At 39.7% G+C, this 22,099-nt stretch overlaps 1 protein-coding gene across 2 annotated transcripts in view; it reads left to right on the top strand.

Annotated features, from left to right (window-relative positions):
* The window catches only part of LOC134927888 (cadherin-9-like), a 372,116-nt gene that overhangs the window by 45,467 nt on the left and 304,550 nt on the right, over positions 1-22,099 (top strand). For both annotated transcript variants that reach the window (XM_063922970.1, XM_063922969.1), the window contains exon 5: positions 16,196-16,478. In XM_063922970.1, the coding sequence (XP_063779040.1) occupies positions 16,254-16,478 (225 nt within the window). In that variant the 5' untranslated portion in view covers positions 16,196-16,253. The remainder of the gene's footprint in view (positions 1-16,195; positions 16,479-22,099) is intronic.

The following is a 22,099-nucleotide window of genomic DNA, read 5'->3' as shown; positions in this document are numbered from 1 at the left end:
ACCATTTGGCAATTACTTGTGAGTGTGGAAGGGGCAGAATAAGTTGCAGGAGTGGTTGAAGGCATTAGTAGGTTGAAATAGCTCTGAGATTGTTCTTCACTCGGGTGACAAAAAGCCTAGCTTCACCCCTGTTGGAACCACATGGAAATAATGCAGCTTACTGACTGTGGATTTGAAAATATTTCCCTGGGTGGAACCCATCTGCGATTCGTTTTTTGGGGCAAAGAAATAAATAAACAGTATTCCCCCAAAATAAATGTGATTTTTTTTTTGCCATTTGGCAGGAAAATGAAAAGCATTGCAGAGCTTAATGTCCCGAACATAGAGTAAGATAAAGTTTTTTTTTTTTTTTAATTTATTTAATTTTGGACAAATAATCAGTATTTCGATCTAGTATTTTCCCATTAACTTACTGATCTTCTGAGTGAATTCATGAGTTTTTTTTAGTTTAGTATACAGTATAAGCAAAATCAACAGCCAATGTGAATTATGAAGCATAGTAAATGAGCATGCAGTTTTGCCAGCAATACTTTACAGGATTTAATGGTCCAATATATTAATCTTTTTCTGTAATGGGATGCATTAGCTTCTGAGACAGCAAATTTATTTTTATATATTAATACAAGTATTAGTGGTGACAACATTTTCAAACTGGCAGAGAAGCATACAGTATATGTATATTGCTTCCAATGCAGGTTTGTTCACTGAAATCCTGCATTCTACTTATAATGCATTTGCAGTTATTTTAATGGCACGCATAATGGCTAGGCTCCATTAATATGTTCTTTCCATTAATTTATTGCTCATATATGAGTTATTACTTGCTCGGTTGGTACTCCTACTGTACATTGTTCATGGTATTTATGCCATAAAAAGGGTTTTCCCACACATTTCACAAGTATTTAAGTCTGGAAATCAATATCATGAACACAAAAGAATTGAGATAATAAGTTTATAATTCTTTAATAAATAATATGTATTTTATGATTCAAAGAGACTAAAAAAAGTGTATTTTTAAAATATCAATATGTAACACTAAAGTGCACAAAGGAGAGTTTCTAAATCATAATGACACATTTTTAAAAGCTTTCATGTTTGCAGGTGATTTACACCTTAAAAACATATACATTTTTGCATTTTTTCCAGAATCACACCTATACCATTTTTATTTGTATTTGTTTGTTTTACCCTTTTCATACAGATGTTTCTACTCTGTAATTTTCTGGATCAACCCGAGTTGAAATTCCCGGAACTTCAACCCAGGAATTTACCAGGCAGTTGACCCTTTCTCACAAAAGAAATACCCGTGTTGATCCGCAAATTACCGGGTAGAACTGTTTCACCCAGTAATAAGCTTCCCTGTGTGACAGGGGGGCCAGGCCACGTCTGTCAAAGCACCCGACACTGAAATGCTGGGTAAAAGCCGGGAATTTCAGACACTTCTGTCTGAAAAGGGTATTTGTTAAGTACTTAAATCATTCCTCCTAATATTTAAAATAATTAAGTCACCTTAGCAGAAAGCTAAATATAACAAACAGAATTTTTAAACTGAATTGCATGAAGCCAATTACAGTATTACAGCAGTAAGGAGGAACACGTTTTTCTTAAAATATGTTTTGTGTCTACTCCTGATAGTACTCTGCATCTCTGTGGAGAATAATTATTCTGCATATTTGGGGTTTCGCAAATGGTGAGTTAATTACAAACATTCCTCAAACATAACAATCAATACTAAACTATAGCAACCAATTAGACCAAACAGACAATATCTAACCTGCACTACACAGAGAAAAGATAAGTGCTGCATTTAGTAAATAATATTAATGGTGTGTTAATTACTAGTGCACCATCTGTAGATATATACTTTAATCAATAATATTTTATTTAGGTGATCTGTTTGAATTACAGTACTCAGTGTTCTAGGGAATGTTTTGTAATGTATAATGATCATGGCTGACTTTCATTATCAGAATGGGGCATGTAACCTTGAGAATGCTGAAAATAAATTTTGCTTTTAATTTATTTTCCTAAATTTTAACACAAGTTAAAGCTAAATAGAAAAATATTTCATTTCAAAATTAACATTTCATAATTGTGATACAATCTTGGCAATCCCCCACATACCTGTGTAATAGTAAAATTAACCAGAAAGAATATTAACCAGTATACCATAAGCAAACAGAACTGTTAAATTTTTTTAACATACTGTATTTTATACTCAAATTAGCCAGGTTAGACAGGCTAGTTTTTCTTTAAGACTCATGCTTCAATCACTTTGCTATGGTGAATCCTCATCATTTAAAGAATGCAGGGGATACGATGAACATAAGACCCACTTGGTTTGCTGTTCCATTGTTCCTGCTGAAACTATGGTTTCCTGCTCCTGCCTTGCAATACTGGAAACCTACTGGTACCTACAGTAGTATACCAGTAGATGGACAAGCCCTGGAAACGTATATCCTACTCCAGTGTAGTTTTCTCTGCTTATTTATCTTGTACATCTGAACACTGTTAATACCACCCGCAATACAGCTGTGGTTACCACTCTACTGCAGCAGCTTACCCCTTCTTCCCCTAGTGGTTTGCATGAAAAACAGCATCATCAGGATTTCCAACTGATATAAATGTGTTCTAACATTTGGACCGTGTGCTGCTTTTGTCCACCTGGGGTGCTACTGTAGTACTCTTTGTATTTTCATTCTGTGAAGAATAGATGTGTCCCCTTACATCCTTGCTGCAGTCATGCTAAACATCCCTTCAAGTCACGCCATGATGTGGTGATACTCGGTAGCACTGAGCATCTTTTCTTGTTACTATTTTCAGCATAAACGCATTTTAGATGCAATGTAATGTAATAGGATGCACCAGCAGCTTCTGCTTATCAAAATGATATGCAGCATGCCTATATTATGTGTGTAATACCAGCTCTATCTGCCTCCGAAATGCCATGTTACTGTGTTTTCCGGGGAAACACTGTAGCATAACATTTTGTATGCAAATACAGTCGCAGTCACACACACGCATGCTGCATATAATGTTAATCAACAGAAGCTGCTTTTGCATACTATAGCATTACTTTGTGTCTTAGATACATTTCCGGAGAAAGAAAATCACAAAAAAAGAGATGCTTAGCGCTACTGAGTCACACAACACTCATGCGTTATGTGTAATGCAACTTATAGCGCACAGAGCAAAGATGTAAGATGACACATCTGTACCCATATTCTCCACAGTGGGCTTCTATTTAGGCACCACCTTGTGGGAACTTGTGTATCTAACCTGTGTGTGGTTAATCTGATTGCTGCATGTTGTTCACTTGCTTGTTAGCTGTTATAAGTGACCCACTGATACAGTTTTGGTGCTGGACATTATTGTGTTTTGTTTTTTCTGTACCTGATTTCCGAAGCCAATGACTGTTACCAGTACCTTCCTGGACAAGTATACTGCTATGTACTGCAGCTGTATTTTGAAGCCATTTCTTATTACCTTTTTGCCTGGGACTCCTGGAAAGTATACCACATATGGTTTACACTCCTTATTTCCCACTTTCTTTATCATGCTATTTTCATCAGGTCCAGTAGCCAAATCTCTTCTCCTAGAATTATCTAAAACTGGCATCCAGTGAAAGTTTCTCTTGTCAAAACATTGTAACATTATAAGGTCTACACGGACAAAAAAGAAGAGCTTTTCATAATCTGCCACGTGGAGTTAAGGTCTGGTTATCCACTTACGTCTCTTATTACCCATCACGAGGTTCAGCCCAAGGTCATCCATCTCATAAAAGCTTAATTTACCTCCTTACTGTACCTCTGGAATTCCAGCTGTTTCAACATATTCCTTCTCAAAACACTTGTACTCAACTGATTCTACTCTCCAAGTCAAGGTTCCCCCAAGATGCACATGGAAAGAGAATGTAATCAAAGGCACTTAAGATTCATGGTTCTGATGTGGCCATTTTCAATATCTTCAATATCCTGAGAATAGGGCTTGGATCAACATTTCCAGCAGTGGGCGTGGATGAACACCTCCACCATTGGTGAAAAATGAATTCTCGAGATCCAAACAAAGCCTAAAGACAAGTGTCTAGTTTCCACCACTAAGATGTTATTACTGGATCTGGTGGTGTCAGTTTCCTTTGTCTTTTACCCCACTGGCTACTAGTGCTGTCCCCAAGACACTAGTCTGTTATGGTACTGCTGCAACCTACTGGGAGGGAGCATGATTGAGGACTGTTGACACTGCTATCTTGGAACAATGACACACGAGCCATTCAGTGAATCCACTTCTAAGGCACCCTATTTAAAGCAGAAAGTGTTGGTAAAACATTGCCAGTATAATTTCTTACCTAGAAGACTTAGTTCCTTGGATTGTGGTTCTATACTGTGTTCAGAATTCTGATCCAGTTTGTTTACTATTTGGTTGCAGTGTTCCTACATTACAAACCCTTTCTCATTTCTCCAGCATTCCTGCATTGGCAACCTGCACCTACAGTACCTAGTATTCTAGATGTTGGGCAAACACCTCCTCTAGGTGTACTCGTGCAGCAGAGAGGGCACAGCAGTCAGATTGCAGGTGGTATGTGTAGGGTCAACTGTGCAAAAGAGATTAGCTGAAGAAATGACACAGTGACAGGATACAGGTTTTTGTGAGTACTAGGCAGGTACAGGTTTCAAGGGTGTGCCCATAGACCGGTATACCAGACAGGTGCATGTTTTCAGTGTTTGCCAAAGAGTTGTTATACTAGGTAGATGCAGGTTTCCAAGTGGGCAGCATGAAAAACTGCATCATTAGGCCATCCATTGTCACTTACTGTACACACTAGTATGTCCAGCCATGACAAATTGCTTGTGTATACATCAGTGCATCCAAATTTGAACCAACTTAATTTTGCCTTTCAATAATTGGCACTTCTAATCTAGTGAATATATTGCTGTCATTTCATGATTGCATTCAACTTGCCTACTATTATATATACTCTTAAATATTTTAGGGCAAGGGCTATATTCTTAAAAGCCACTGCCTCTCAGCTGGATGGATCTTGAAATTTAAAGTAGCACTAACATTCACTGTAAACCCAGTGTGCGTTACACTGAATATTAGTGCTGCTACACATATTCAGCTCCAATCCACCAAAATCAGTGGCTTGCAAAAGTCACCACGTTATAAATATAGCCCAAAATTTGTTTTTTTTTATCTTATAAACAGAAAATGTTCCCAGAGTATGTATCATTTAAAAGGAGGATGTTTAACTTCATTGTGTTTTCAATTGATATTTTCATATTTATTTTTGAGTTTCTTTCTGTATCATAATGGAATACATGTAGAAAATAAGAATTTACTCACCGGTAATTCTATTTCTCGAAGTCCGTAGTGGATGCTCGGTACTCCGTAAGGACCATGGGAATAGACGGGCTCCGCAAGAGACTGGGCACTCTTTAAAGAAAGATTAGGTACTATATCTGGTGTGCACTGGCTCCTCCCTCTATGTCCCTCCTCCAGACCTCAGTTAGGGAAACTGTGCCCGGAAGAGCTGACATTACTAGGAAAGGATTTGGAATCCAGGGTAAGACTCATACCAGCCACACCAATCACACCGTACAACTTGTGATAACTATACCAAGTTAACAGTATGAACAACAGCTGAGCCTCATTCAACAGATGGCTCAGAACAATAACCCTACAGTTAAGCAATAACTATATACAAGTATTGCAGAAGTCCGCACTTGGGACGGGCTCCCAGCATCCACTACGGACTACGAGAAATAGAATTACCGGTGAGTAAATTCTTATTTTCTCTGACGTCCTAGTGGATGCTGGGTACTCCGTAAGGACCATGGGGATTATACCAAAGCTCCCAAACGGGCAGGAGAGTGCGGATGACTCTGCAGCACCGAATGAGCAAACTCAAGGTCCTCCTCAGCCAGGGTATCAAACTTGTAGAATTTTGCAAACGTGTTTGATCCCGACCAGGTAGCAGCTCGGCAAAGTTGTAAAGCTGAGACCCCTCGGGCAGCCGCCCAAGAAGAGCCCACCTTCCTCGTGGAATGGGCTTTTACTGATTTAGGATGCGGCAGTCCAGCCGCAGAATGTGCAAGTTGAATCATGCTACAGATCCAGCGAGCAATAGTCTGCTTAGAAGCAGGAGCACCCAGCTTGTTGGGTGCATGCAGGATAAACAGCGAGTCAGTCTTTCTGACTCTAGCCGTCCTGGAAACATAGATTTTCAGGGCCCGGACTACGTCCAGCAACTTGGAATCCTCCAAGTCCCGAGTAGCCGCAGGCACCACAATAGGTTGGTTCAAATGAAACGCTGATACCACCTTAGGGAGAAATTGGGGACGAGTCCTCAATTCTGCCCTGTCCATAAGGAAGATCAGATAAGGGCTTTTACATGACAAAGCCGCCAATTCTGACACACGCCTAGCCGAAGCCAAGGCCAAAAGCATGACCACTTTCCATGTGAGATACTTCAACTCCACGGTCTGAAGTGGCTCAAACCAATGTGATTTTAGGAAATCCAACACTACGTTGAGATCCCAAGGTGCCACTGGAGGCACAAAAGGGGGCTGAATATGCAGCACTCCCTTAACAAACGTCTGAACTTCAGGCAGTGAAGCCAGTTCTTTTTGAAAGAAAATAGACAGGGCCGAAATCTGGACTTTTATGGATCCCAATTTTAGGCCCATAGTCACTCCTGACTGTAGGAAGTGCAGAAATCGACCCAGATGAAATTCCTCTGTTGGGGCCTTCATAGCCTCACACCAAGCAACATATTTTCGCCATATGCGGTGAAAATGTTTTGCTGTCACATCCTTCCTAGCTTTTATCAGCGTAGGAATGACTTCAACCAGAATGCCCTTTTCCATCAGGATCCGGCGTTCAACCGCCATGCCGTGAAAAGCAGCCGCGGTAAGTCTTGGAACAGACAGGGCCCCTGCTGTAGCAGGTCCTGTCGGAGCGGCAGAGGCCAAGGGTCCTCTGAGATCATTTCTTGTAGTTCCGGGTACCAAGTTCTTCTTGGCCAATCCGGAACGATGAGTATAGTTCTTACTCCTCTCTTTCTTATTATCCTCAGTACCTTTGGTATGAGAGGAAGAGGAGGGAACAAATAAACCGACTGGTACACCCACGGTGTCACTAGAGTGTCCACAGCTATCGCCTGAGGGTCCCTTGACCTGGCACAATATCTTTTTAGCTTTTTGTTGAGGCGGACGCCATCATGTCCACCTGTGGCCTTTCCCAACGATTTACAATCAGCTGGAAGACTTCTGGATGAAGTCCCCACTCTCCCGGGTGGAGGTCGTGCCTGCTGAGGAAGTCTGCTTCCCAGTTGTCCACTCCCGAAATGAACACTGCTGACAGTGCTGTCACGTGATTCTCCGCCCATCGGAGAATCCTTGTGGCTTCTGCCATTGCCATCCTGCTTCTTGTGCCGCCCTGCCGGTTTACATGGGCGACCGCCGTGATGTTGTCTGACTGAATCAGCACCGGCTGGTTTTGAAGCAGGGGTTTTGCTTGACTTAGGGCATTGTAAATGGCCCTTAGTTCCAGAATATTTATGTGTAGGGAAGTCTCCTGACTCGACCATTGTCCTTGGAAGTTTCTTCCCTGAGTGACTGCCCCCCAACCTCGGAGGCTTGCATCCGTGGTCACCAGGACCCAGTCCTGAATGCCGAACCTGCGGCCCTCGAGAAGATGAGCACTCTGCAGCCACCACAGCAGAGACACCCTGGCCCTCGGGGACAGGGTGATCAACCGATGCATCTGAAGATGCGATCCGGACCACTTGTCTAACAGATCCCACTGAAAGATCCTTGCATGGAACCTGCCGAAGGGAATTGCTTCGTAAGAAGCTACCATCTTTCCCAGGACTCGCGTGCAGTGATGCACCTACACCTGATTTGGTTTCAGGAGGTCTCTGACCAGAGATGACAACTCCTTTGCCTTCTCCTCCGGGAGAAACACCTTCTTCTGTTCTGTGTCCAGAATCATACCCAAGAACAGCAGACGCGTCGTAGGAACCAGCTGCGACTTTGGGATATTCAGAATCCAGCCGTGCTGTTGTAGCACTTCCTGAGATAGTGCTACTCTGACCAACAACTGCTCCACGGACCTCGCCTTTATAAGGAGATCATCCAAGTACGGGATAATTATAACACCCTTCTTTCGAAGGAGTATCATCATTTCGGCCATTACCTTGGTAAATACCCTCGGTGCCATGGACAGACCAAACGGCAATGTCTGGAATTGGTAATGGCATTCCTGTACCACAAATCGGAGGTACTCCTGGTGAGGTGGGTAACTGGGGACATGTAGGTAAGCATCCTTGATGTCCAGTAATACCATAAAATCCCCCTCTTCCAGGCTTGCAATAACCGCCCTGAGCGATTCCATTTTGAACTTGAACTTCCTTATATAAGTGTTCAAGGATTTCAAATTTAGAATGGGTCTCACCGAACCGTCTGGTTTCGGTACCACAAACATTGTGGAATAGTAACCCCGTCCCTGTTGAAGGAGGGGAACTTTGATTATCACCTGCTGGAGGTACAGCTTGTGAATTGCCGCCAGTACTACCTCCCTTTCCTTGGGAGTAGCTGGCAAGGCTGATTTGAGGTAACGGCGAGGGGGAGACGTCTCGAACTCCAGCTTGTATCCCTGAGATACCACTTGTAGAACCCAGAGATCCACCTGTGAGCGAACCCACTGGTTGCTGAAGATCCGGAGACGGGCCCCCACCGCACCTGGCTCCACCCGTGGAGCCCCAGCGTCATGCGGTGGACTTAGTGGAAGCAGGGGAGGATTTTTGTTCCTGGGAACTGGCTGTCTGGTGCAGCTTTTTCCCTCTACCCCTGCCTCTGGGCAGAAAGGACGCGCCTCTGGCCCGCTTGCCTTTCTGGGGCCGAAAGGACTGTACTTGATAATACGGTGCTTTCTTAGGCTTTGAGGGAACCTGAGGTAAAAAAGTCGACTTCCCAGCTGTTGCTGTGGACACGAGGTCCGAGAGACCGTCCCCAAACAATTCCTTACCCTTATAAGGCAAAACTTCCATGTGCCTTTTAGAATCAGCATCACCTGTCCACTGCCGAGTCCATAATACTCTTCTGGCAGAAATGGGCATTGCATTAATTCTAGATGCCAGCCGGCAAATGTCCCTCTGTGCATCCCTCATATATAAGACTACGTCTTTAATATGCTCTATGGTTAGCAAAATAGTATCCCTGTCAAGGGAATCAATGTTATCTGACAGGGAATCAGACCATGCTGCTGCAGCACTACACATCCATGCTGAAGCAATAGCAGGTCTCAGTATAGTACCTGAGTGTGTATACACAGACTTCAGGATAGCCTCCTGCTTTCTATCTGCAGGCTCCTTTAAGGCGGCCGTATCCTGAGACGGCAGTGCCACCTTTTTTGATAAGCGTGTGAGCGCCTTGTCCACCCTAGGGGATGTCTCCCAGCGTAACCTATCCGTTGGTGGGAAAGGGTACGCCATTAGTTACCTCTTAGAAATCCCTAGTTTCTTATCTGGGGAACCCCACGCTTCTTCACACAATTCATTTAACTCATCAGATGGGGGAAAAGTCACTGGCTGCTTTTTATCCCCAAACATAATACCCTTTTTAGTGGTAACCGGGTTAATGTCAGAAATGTGCAACACATTTTTCATTGCCGTAATCATGCATCGGATGGCCCTTGTGGATTGTACATTTGTCTCATCCTCGTCGACACTAAAGTCAGACTCCGTGTCGACATCTGTGTCTGCCATCTGAAATAGCGGGCGTTTTTGAGCCCCTGATGGCCTCTGAGACGCTTGGGCAGGCGCGGGCTGAGATGCCGGCTGTCCCAAAGCTGTTACGTCATCGAACCTTTAATGCAAGGAGTTGACACTGTCGGTTAATACCTTCCACATATCCATCCACTCTGGTGTCGGCCCCACAGGGGGCGACATCACACTTATCGGCTCCTGCTCCGCCTCCACGTAAGCGTCCTCATCAAACATGTCGACACAGCCGTACCGACACACAGCACACACACACAGGGAATGCTCTGAGAGAGAGTATGCCAGCACACACCAGAGCGCTATATAACAGAGGGATTTACACTAATACAAAGTGAATTTTCCCCCCAATAGCTGCTTATTATCACAATTGCGCCTAAATTTATGTGCCCCTCCTCTTTTTTACCCTTTCCGTAGTGTATACTGCAGGGGAGAGCCTGGGGAGCGTCCTTCCAGCGGAGTTGTGAAGAAAAAATGGCGCTAGCTGTGCTGAGGAAGATAGCCCCGCCCCTTCAGCGGCGGGCTTCTCCCGCTTTTTTTATAATATTTATGGCGGGGGATTAGGCACATATACAGTTTAGAACTGTATTATGTGCATTTTGCCAAGTAAGGTATACAAATTGCAGCCCAGGGCGCCCCCCCCAGCGCCCTGCACCCACCAATGACCGGAGCATGTGGTGTGCTGTGGGAGCAATGGCGCACAGCTGCAGTGCTGTGCGCTACCTTATTGAAGACCGGAGTCTTCAGCCGCCGATTTTCTCTGGAATCTTCCGTCTTCTGGCTCTGCAAGGGGGACGGCGGCGCGGCTCCGGGAACGGACGATCGAGGTCGGGCCCTGTGTTCGATCCATCTGGAGCTAATGGTGTCCAGTAGCCTTAGAAGCACAAGCTAGCTGCAAGCAGGTAGGTTTGCTTCTCTCCCCTAAGTCCCACGTAGCAGTGAGTCTGTTGCCAGCAGATCTCACTGAAAATAAAAAACCTAACAAATACTTTCATTTTTAGTGAGCTCAGGAGAGCCCACTAAGTGCATCCAGCTCTGGCCGGGCACAGATTCTAACTGAGGTCTGGAGGAGGGGCACAGAGGGAGGAGCCAGTGCACACCAGATATAGTACCTAATCTTTCTTTAAAGAGTGCCCAGTCTCCTGCGGAGCCCGTCTATTCAGATGGTCCTTACGGAGTACCCAGCATCCACTAGGACATCAGAGAAAGGAAATTTAATCCCAATTCATCTTTAAAAAAAATCTATACATCTTAAAAAATACAGTAATTAACCATAAATCTCCCATCCATTACCAACCCTCCCCATCCCTCGCACCTACTCTGACATCTTTCTCCCATGCATCTGGAGAGGAAGTCATGGCCCTCATTTGTTCCTATCCTCTCCCCACCTCCCCACTTGATCCTATCCCCTCCTGCCTCCTCCACTACCTCTCTCCTTCTGCTTGTTCCCATCTTTCCCACCTTCTCAATCTCTCCCTCTCATCAGGCACTGTTCCCTCTGCATTCAAGCATGCACTCATCTCTCCTATTCTTAAAATACCTACCCTTGATCCAAACACTCTCTCCAACTACTGACCCATCTCTCTACTCTCTTTTGCCTCCAAACTCCTTGAGCATATTGTCTACAACCGCCTTACTTTCTTTCTTTCCTCACACTCACTGCTTGACCCATTCCAGTCTGGCTTCTGTCCTCTCCACTCCACTGAAATTGCCCTTACAAAAGTATGCAATGACCTCCATGCTGCTAAATCTAAGGGACACTACTCTCTACTTATTCTACTTGATCTCTCTGCTGCTTTTGACACTGTGGACCATCCTCTCCTACTGCAAATCCTTCAATCCATTGGTCTGTGTGATACTGCCCTCTCTTGGCTGTCCTCCTACCTTTCTGACCGTTCATTCTCTGTCTCCTCTCATGACTTCACCTCCCCCTCACTTCCACTAACTGTAGGGTTACCCCAAGGTTTTGTCCTTGGTCCTCTTCTCTTCTCTCTCTCTATACATCCTCACTAGGTAAGCTCATTAGTTCTTTTGGTTTCCAATATCATCTCTATGCTGATGACACCCAAATCTATCTTTCCTCTCCAGACCTCTCCCCTGTTCTCCTCACTCATATCTCCAACTGTCTCACTGCTACCTCTTCCTGGATGTCCCAGCGCTTTCTTGAACTAAACATGTCTAAGACCGAGCTGATCATCTTCTCTCCCTTCCGCATAACCTCACCTCCTACAATCTCATTATCTATTGATGGCACTACTATCTCCTCTAGCCCCCAAGTGCGCTGTCTTGGAGTAACCTTGACTCCTCCCTCTCCTTCAAACCACATATTCAGCACCTCTCACAAAGCTGCCATTTTCATCTAAAAAATATTTCCAGGATCAGACCCTTTCTGACCCGGGATGCTACTAAGACTCTTATCCACTCACTGGTCATCTCCAGACTGGACTACTGTAATCTCCTCCTGACTGGCATTCCTGACAAATACCTCTCTCCACTCCAATCTATCCTCAATGCTGCTACCCAGCTCATCTTCCTCACCAAATGCACTACGTCCACCTCTCCTCTCTTACTAGAATTTCACTGGCTCCCCTTCCCTTTCAGAATCCATTTCAAGCTTCTCACACTCGCTTACAAAGCCCTCACCTACTCCTCTCCCATCTACATCTCTGACCTTATCTCCCTTTACACTCCCACCCGTCCTCTTCGCTATGCTAATGCATGCCGACTCTCCTGCCTACGGATTACTTCCTCCCACTCCTACCTCCAAGATTTTTCACGTGCTGCACCACTTCTCTGGAATTCCCTACCTCTCCCCCTCAGACTCTCCATCTCTCTACAAAACTTCCAACGGGCTCTCAAGACCCACTTCTTCACCAAACCCAGCCAAATCTCAGCCTAACCCTCTGTTCTATGCTCTCTATGTACCCCATCTGTGTCACCCCTGTCTGTCTACCCCTCCCCTTTAGAATGTAAGCTCTCACGAGCAGGGCCCTCTTCCCTCATGTGCTTATCATTTCTTACTTTAATAATCTTCAACTGCACCAAATCCAGCAGTCTTCTGCCACCTGATACTTATTCCAGTGTCATCTGCTGATGTAACTATGTTTATTTACCCTGTACTTGTCCTATACTGTCATTAACTGTAAGTTGCTGTTTTCCTGTTTGGTTATTTGTTTATGTACTCTGTAATTGGGCGCTGCAGAACCCTTGTGGCGCCATATAAATAAAGGATAATAATAATAATAATAATAATAATAATAAATAAATAAATCCTGCAAGTTCTAAAATAAACTTTGCAACCAATTATATGTCTCTTTATTATTTGTCACATTTTTTTAAAATGATGGACATTCTCTGTTTACTTTTCTTAAATCTAGTGATTCTCTCCCAACTAAGCAACATCAGTATTCTGCAGTATTCTGCCTTTACAAACAAATCTGTGTTATTAAATAGGATATTTTGTGTGCAAATCTCACATCAGGTATGCTGTTGGAACCATATCTAGATTTTTTTAGAATAAAGACTGTGAGAGCTTTATATTCAGTGGGGAGGGCAGGCAGGGAAAACAGCACCCTGCCCAAAAGCCCTACCCTTTTGTATGATCATCTGATGCAACAGGACATGGCCCTTAAATTATATGTCTATACATGTGGTCTATATTTTGTTTTTATTATTTTGTGCAATATATCCCTAAAGCTTTTCCAACTAATTCTAAATGTTTGTGTTCATTGCAAATAGCTATCCAAAATATTTGCTGACACGAGCCAATGCTTTTTTTTATATTTCATTGCACTCACTGGAAAATCAAGTACTTTGTCTTTTTTAATTTTGTAGTAGTTTTGGAAAATTTAGATTAATAAGTAAATAAAATAATCATACTGAAAATAATGACTGGTGACTGAAGTTTTTTTCTTTTCATAATTAACCTGTTCATAATTAACCTGTTAGATAATCACAGGCAGTGTGCATCGCAGACAGTATTCATTGTAGATCTTCACAACATATCATGGTGCATTGTGGTACTGTATTCTATCAAGCTCTACCAACAAAGCATGTCATAAATTGGATACATAACTTAGCTTTAAACCTGTAAGTCACAGTTTATGCATTAAAATCGACTCTTCTCTTCTAAATTTCTTTTCCTACTTGCAATCTTACTTTCTCTTCCACCAATCAAAGCGTTCTCTCCCAACCAAATAAGTGTTAGATTCCAAACCCTGCTGCAGGGATATACTGTCCCTGCACATTAATTTTTGGAAAGCAGAAGCACTCTCTTTTTCTGTGGAACAAGTACTTTCTCTTTTAGTAAATTACTACCATACTCCACAGGATACGCCCAATCTCATACAATCTTGGAAGCTAATATATGGTGGGCCTGATTAGTACTTGGCTGGGAGACTACCTAGGAATACCAGGTGCAGTAAACAAGTGTGCTGAAAAGCAGAAGGAAGAGATCCACATCTAAACTTTTGAAATCTTTGAACCCTCTATACTTACCATACCAGTTCTCTTATTTACTGTGTCTCTCACATAGTGAACACATATTAAGCAATATTAATATACTACACTGTGTAGGAGATTTGCATGTAATAAGCCTATCCTTGTGGGATATCATCCCCCTTGGCTAATCCTCTCTCTGTGATACCCTAATGTGCCCATTTTGCTATATACAAGACTGATATAGTTTGGTCCATGTACTAAAAGGTTAACATATAGAACCTGTGAAAACTATACCAATTATCTTTTGTAACAAACTGCCTATTTGCTACACTTCTGCCAATTGCTGATGCAGTTAGTGACATACAAGGAAACACAAGCATTATTTTATATACTGGGTTATAAGTATGCAATGTCTTTTCTCAATAGGAGATAGTACATACAATACATTGGTTACAACAAACTTAAAAGACATAGTAGGAGCACCCCCATGTGAGTAATTAACCTGTTTACTAGAGATAAACTATAAGACAGGTCATACTCCGTGCATTATTTCTTTATCAACATTTTCAACTCGTCTTCTTTAAGCTATTACATTAATCACACACTATAATGTAAGATGTATATGTGACACTCTTTTTTTGCTTTTTAATAACTCAGTACATGTTCTTTGCCAAATAATTTTATTATATTTACCATTAAAAGTAAAATTTTATTACATTTTTTCATGATATAAAAGCGCCCCAACAAAGAGTCCTTCTTTTTCTTTGTTGTGTATACTGTCTACCTTCCACTAACTCTGGGAGCACCACCGACAGCAATTAATACACTGTACAACACAGTATAAAGCTCTAAATTGTCAGTACTAGATATATACTCCAAGAGGAGTCGTATCCAAAACACAAACCCTGTGCAGAACCAAAACCCCTATTGGTCTACAATACTAGCCATGAAGCAAGCTTTTTTGCAGCATGCTGCTTTGCAGCAAAGATGATCATGGCTCATGTATATGTTTATTTTAGAAAGATACAGTAGGTATAAAAACGTTTTAGGTCACTTTTTAATAAGTTACTACTAAATTACTAAGAAGGCATATTGTATAATTTTTATAAAAATTCTATTTATGTTAATTAACTTTTCAATAATATTTTTAATCCATTTTATCCCAGTACTTGCAAATCACCTTCTTTAACCTTTCAATCCAGTTATAAAAATAAATTATTGTCTTGGATGGGGAGAGGCCATTCCTATCCATGTATTTGGGCTGGTAACAATCTCTCCAGATCTCCTCACATACCAACAGTGTGTATCTGGAATACCACATACATCTTAAATAGTAGTAGTAGTAGTAGTAGTAGTAGTAGTAGTAGTAGTAATAATAATATGAATGATGTTTAAGTAACTAATTAACTCCATATTAGAAATTTATTATAAATGGTTACATACTATTATCCCTCTTACCACGAGGACATTTGTGTCCCAGCCTAAAAGATACCTGATAATAAAATAAAGTTAAATGTTCATGGGATTTTAGTTAACATAGTATGGCTTTCACACAATATATACAGTACAGTATTATAAAAAAAAAGTATATCTTTCAAAAGACCAATGAAATAAAATTATGTGACATTAGCCATGAGAAACAACTGAATGTAACCTGCAGGTCTGACAGGTAGTCAGAGTGCACCTGTTCTGTTTCTGTTCAAGACTAATTAATGTTGCCTATCAAAAATGTGCAAGCATTGTTCTAACAGTTAATAAAATTGTTCTTACAAATATATACTTTATTTCTGGAAAATTTAGAGGTGTATGATGTTTTTACGGTTTTTCTGTTTGTTACATTTTAATAGATACTTATGTTGACTACTGAGTTTCATCAAATATAATTAAAATTAAATATTTCTAAAACTTAAAATCTAAAAAATACAATCTCAATTAAACAATGTAACTGTTTTCCTTTTCTTTGTACTATTTTTGCAGAAGCTAATACTGGAAGAAAGGATCATAAAGTTGAAGCTGCTTTTTTTCTAAGCAAATAATGAAGGCTCATTACAATTTACATTTGATCATGTGTACTAATATAATTCTTATGACACATGCAACACCTTTGGATAGAACTTCATTGGATTACATCCCCAGAGAAAAGCGCAGCTTATCTGAAGATGACATGACAGTCTTGCATCGTTCAAAGCGGGGCTGGATGTGGAACCAATTTTTTTTGCTTGAGGAATACACAGGTTCAGAAACACAATATGTAGGAAAGGTATGTTTATACTTTACATATTCTGAGTACTGTTCCTTGAATTACAGTAAGTCTTCTAAATTTTGGAAGGATACCCAGTGGGTATGTTTTTATGTGTACCAATACACTTTTTACAGTTTTGTCATTCATAGATAACTGTTTGTTTACTGGACAGTTTATGCATGAAAATATTCTAAGGTGCAGTTTAGTGGGTTCAGAGCACATATTTAGTGACTTATCAACTGTAGTCTCAAAAGTTTTTCTGTGAGTGATAAAAAAATTTTGATAAATTTCAAGTGGCATGGTAAAGGTATCCCGATCTTGTGAGTGATGACCAGTGACCAGTCCACTATAGATGTGCATATATAATTGCTTTACTTCCCAACACAGGTCACACACATGAACAAAACTATTATATTAATTATTTATATATGTGCATCATCAATACTATTGGAATTATGAACTATATACTGTAAACATATTCCATGTGTAATTAATACATAACATTAAAGGACGAGGCTTCTGATGAATTGATAAATGTTTTGAATTAAACCTGAATAATGCTGGTTCACATTGGACAATTATTTATTTATTTATTTTAGTTACAATATTTATTTAGTTAGTATGAAATGAAGTCAGAAGATCATGATTTCCCTGCATTTTTTTTTACTCTCAATCATGCACATATACAATTTGCAGTTGTTAGAAGAAAATTCCACTGATGATTACAAACAAGAGCACCAATTAATTAAAACTAGGTGAAACTACAGTAGTGGCCATAAATTGTGGAAACCTTTTGTAAAATGTGCATCTTTGAAGTTTAACAGCTTGTAGCACTAATATATTTTAGTATTATACCAAAAAGCATACATCATTTCAACGGCCACCCTCCCCACTGCGGGACACTGATGAATTTGCTACTATTTAAAGTGCCAATGATCACCTAAATTCATCCCACACCTTTCGCTGTCATACATCCCCATAGTATAACACTAACTGGATGCTTCACAGTAAGTGTTGTGCACTCAGGTAGTACATTTTCTCCAATTTTCTGTGGATATATTTCATGGCATCACTACCAAATATGGATATTCTGGTTTTGTCCCTTCAGATGACACTGTTCCATAGTTCTTCTGACCAATTATTATGCTTTTTAGCCCATTCTAATCTTTTCTGTCCTTGTTTGAGAGATAAACGCAACTTTTTCCTTGAAATTCTGGCGTTTAATCAAAAATGTTGAAGTCTGCATCAAACAGTCCTGGCACTGGTGTTTATGCCACATTCACGTAAATAATTTTAAATTGCCTCAGACAATTTTCTTCTATCACTTAAGCACAGTTTATTCATTCTTCTATTACAGCATGGTGTCGTAGATCTTTTCCTACCTTTACCAGTTTGGTTTTGAATGGACCGAGTCTGTAGATTCTTCCACAGTTTTGAAATTCCTCCTTTGGTTATGTTGCCACCTACTTTTCTTATTAGTTTTTTGTAAGTGTTACCTTCTTCATATAAAGTAATTATTTTGTATCTTTTTCTAGGTGACCAGTTAACTCTTTCTACTTTTCTTGTCATACTAAATAAGTTACCCAGCTTACTTCAGGAAATTAAAGTAAAATAAACGCATAAAAAACAGCGACCAACTTAGTGATAATCAAACAACTAAATGAGATATTTTACTATCAATTCTGGTAGCAAGAAATGTGAGCTTTCTCATGCTAACACCTTATTGGATCAATTTTGTGGCATCGCAACACCCGATTGGGTCTCAGAACAATCATTCGTATTGGTCAGTTTTCAGTTCAAGAAAACCCCTCTCTTTACAGATAAAGTATCCCTATCTTTATATAGCTATAACTTTTTATGCAAGAAAGATAATTCATTGCTGTGAACTGCATTACATTTTGTATAAACGTATCTTTCCAGTGATATATAGTTCTTATGATTTTCTTTAAATATAATGCAGTTATACACAATTAAACCCTAAGAACACAATTTTTACAAAAGGTTTCCACAATTTTGGCTACTACTCTAGATCAATAATACATAACAACCTGAACACAGTCACTATGGTTTCTTTTAAAGTTGACTTAACCAGATTGTTGTTTTTTTTACTTCCAGGCTATATACAATTTACTGTATAATTGCATAAATTTAGTTGTATTTGAAGCTGTAGTAAGTTCACATCACACTATAACATTTATTTTTGTACTTATATATATTTTCACAACTTTGAAAATGTAAACAAAATAAAAAATAAACAAATATGTACATACATATTTTACTATTGTGAATTCAAAATATTTTTTTCAATATCAATGAGGGTAAAATATTTGGCAATGCCATTCAGGAATAGACATTTGTCATAGATAAGTTGTAAAGTCTGTGGTGCACCAAGAAGGGTTATTTACAGTTAGAGCAAAGATGTATGTGGACATATCTGAATAATTGAACTTACATAACTTGTATATATAAATAACATTTAATTTTCAAACAGTTAAATTATTAAAATTAAACTATTTTTTAATTATATATAGACTACCTTGATAATAAATAAAAGTGAGTGATATCATTTATCCATTACAATGTTTATATTGGTTTGATCAACCATTTAATAGTATTATTATTTTTATATAAAATATATTTAGATTGACAAGTGCTTTTGCTCTCAAATCATTAAGTTGTGTAATGGGCAGACAGGCACCCAATGTTGCAGAATAAAAGCCCAAATGCTTAGCTTCTATGGTATCAAATACACTAATTTTTTCAGTATACAACATATGGCTTTGCAATAACATGTAAATAGTATAATAGTATTTTTAAGCTTTCATCATGCAAGGTAACTAGATATTATAGCCACTATATAGTATCATCCCCTCCTTGTATCTCCAACCTTGTCAATCTATGATCTCTACAGCCTCAAGCACCCCCTGTCTTTGCAGCCTGATGCTATCAGTGTCTTTCTAGCTTTATGCACCCCATGTCTATTTAATCTATACCCTCCTGTATCTCTCAATACTTGTCTATCTTGTTTCTGTGCCCTGTCCCCCATCTCTCTCTTATTTCTGCCCCTCCCCTATTAGGTTGGGCTGGCTGTGAGTTGGGCCATGGGGGTTTTACAGTTAGGAGGACTGTGTATTTTATTTGGTGGGGAGATGTGAAGGATTTCACAAGTTCCAAGTGTTGACATGTGTCTTCCATCACTTTAGCATCTTTGCCCCACGATGCCATATATGTGTCTATCATCTCGCTTTCCTACTCTTTCTTTCATTTGTCCCTCTTTTCCCTGACTCTCTTTCATCTCTTTCCCCTCAACCTTTCTTTCATCTCTGCCACCTTTTTCTATCCCTGTATCCATCCCAATCCCTCTCATATCTTCCATCTCTGTCCCCTAACCCATCCTTTTTAATGTTTGTCCATTTCCTTTTCTAATCTCAGCCTCCAAATAGGGTTGCTATGAGATAGTGGGACATCCCATATGACTAGTGGTCCTTTGGGTTGAGGTGCATTGGCTTTATGTGCTGATTGGTTGAGAAGTAAGGTTGTGGTTATATCAAGTAAGCAGCCAGTGAGAGCTGTGAGTAGAAGGAGGCAGCAGGGCTCCCTTCAGCTCTCTTCTGCATTTGTACCAGTCAGATTTGTGCTATTATAGATTATACACTACCAGTACAAGATTTATGTAACAACTTTTCGTTGTTTTTTTTTAATAGTGTAGTGTCTTGATCACACTTCAGCATCTTGTTCAAAAGTAGGGTTAAAGTATCTATTTTTAAAGTTAATTTAAAAAAAAAAGAATTTTATTCTATATTGCAAACAACAATTTGTTAAGCAGTATAATATTTTTTAAAACAGAAAAACAATTTATGTTTCAGAAAATTTTAATAAAATAAAATTATGTTGAGACATGGACTTGTGTTCCATCATATTTGTCAGAATATTTGTGGATCTTTAATTTGTTGGATTTTGGTATCTCTTTTCAAACCTTTTGACCACTGAACTGGCCACAAAATGATTTTTTTTAAAGACTAATAAAAAAATATTTTTAGTAAGTTATTTATATAAATCAATGTGGGAATCATCAATTTCGAAAATTAGGTGAGAAGAAGAGTGTGCATCTTATTGATCTTGGATGAATCAATTTGTGAGGGTTTTCATGATTTAGGTGGATGTCATATTGCAGTAAAATTAAGAAATACTGTAATGTTTGTCAATAATGTTGAATAAATAAAGTTGAAACATGATCATTGTAATTAAGTAGGAAACTATGATGCTCTGTACTGTATGGCAATATTTATAATGCACTCTGTTTTAAAGGGTCAATAGACAGCTCTAGATTTAGGTACATGTAGGCAAAGTTCAACATGATTGTTTTAAACACTTTTGAAAAAGCTCTTTAGAATTGTTTACATTACACGAGGCCATTTTCATAACTATTTCCATGGACACTGCTGTGTTGAAGGATAGATTGGCCATAGGGATTATTGGGAACTTTCCTGGTAAATAGAGCACCATATGGGGCTGTAGAGAGTTTTACAAATTACATTATTATTATTATTATTATTATTATTATTATTTTTATTTCACTCATTTTTTTAAACATTGGTGAGTTACTAGAGCAAGTGGAGTATGCAAGGCTGCCTTAGGAAATAATTCACCAGTGTAGCCATTTTGCTAAAGCTCAAATTGCTGCTGCAAGCATGACAATCATTTCACTTTAAAAGTATGTCAAATTGCATTGTTTAACAATTATTTCATAAGTCATACACTTCATTAGTATCTGCATACCGTCGCCATTCTGTCTTATGCGGATTCAGACATTCTACATGATCATTATCTGTGGAATTGCTGCTTTATATAAAATCACATGGTGGTTATAATTATTTGTCCACTTGGCATACCTCTCTCATCCACTATTTACTGTCATGTCTAGGACACAGCAGACAACAGAAGAGAATATTAACATTTTACAATTCCTCATTATTTTTCATTCTCTTGTGACATAAATTAGTGTTACAGTATTTCAAAAGGACCATAATGCATGTTCTAAAGTTCATTGATTTCTATACACCACACAAATCATTGATATTTCTCAAAGTAATGAAAAAAGAAACTAGTTTGTGATGAATATATATTTATTTTTTGCAAGTAAACAACATGTTTTGATTTTCTTACATTTTTCACTATTCAAAGTATTCATCCCTAGCAGCGATCACAGCAGTGCAAATACAAAGAATTCTGTCAGTTAACTTGTTTAAAGTTTGACCTCCAATTGCAGCCCACTTGTCTTGTAGCAACTCCCAGAGGTGATTTTGACTTGTAACACACCTGTCCAGATGATCTCAAAGGTGTTCAATTGAATTACAATCAGGAATCTGAGGTGGCCAAACCATGTTCTTCAGCACATGTTGTCATTGTTTTGACTGAACATACTTTTTGCAAAGACTGGAGGTATGTTTTGGGTCATTATCTTGCTGTAGCGTGAAACAACGACCAATAAGGTGGTTGCCAGAAAGGATAGCAAGGCTCACCAGGATGGTGTGGTAATGTTTGAAGTCCATGATTCAATCAATTTTTATGAAGTCACCAACTGCACCACCTTCAAACGTCCCCAGACCATAAAGGTACCTCCTCCATGTTTGATTTTG

The sequence above is a fragment of the Pseudophryne corroboree genome, chromosome 5, assembly GCF_028390025.1.
Source record: "Pseudophryne corroboree isolate aPseCor3 chromosome 5, aPseCor3.hap2, whole genome shotgun sequence".
Classification (NCBI taxonomy): Eukaryota; Metazoa; Chordata; class Amphibia; order Anura; family Myobatrachidae; genus Pseudophryne; species Pseudophryne corroboree.
This window is presented reverse-complemented; position numbering and strand designations above follow the sequence as displayed.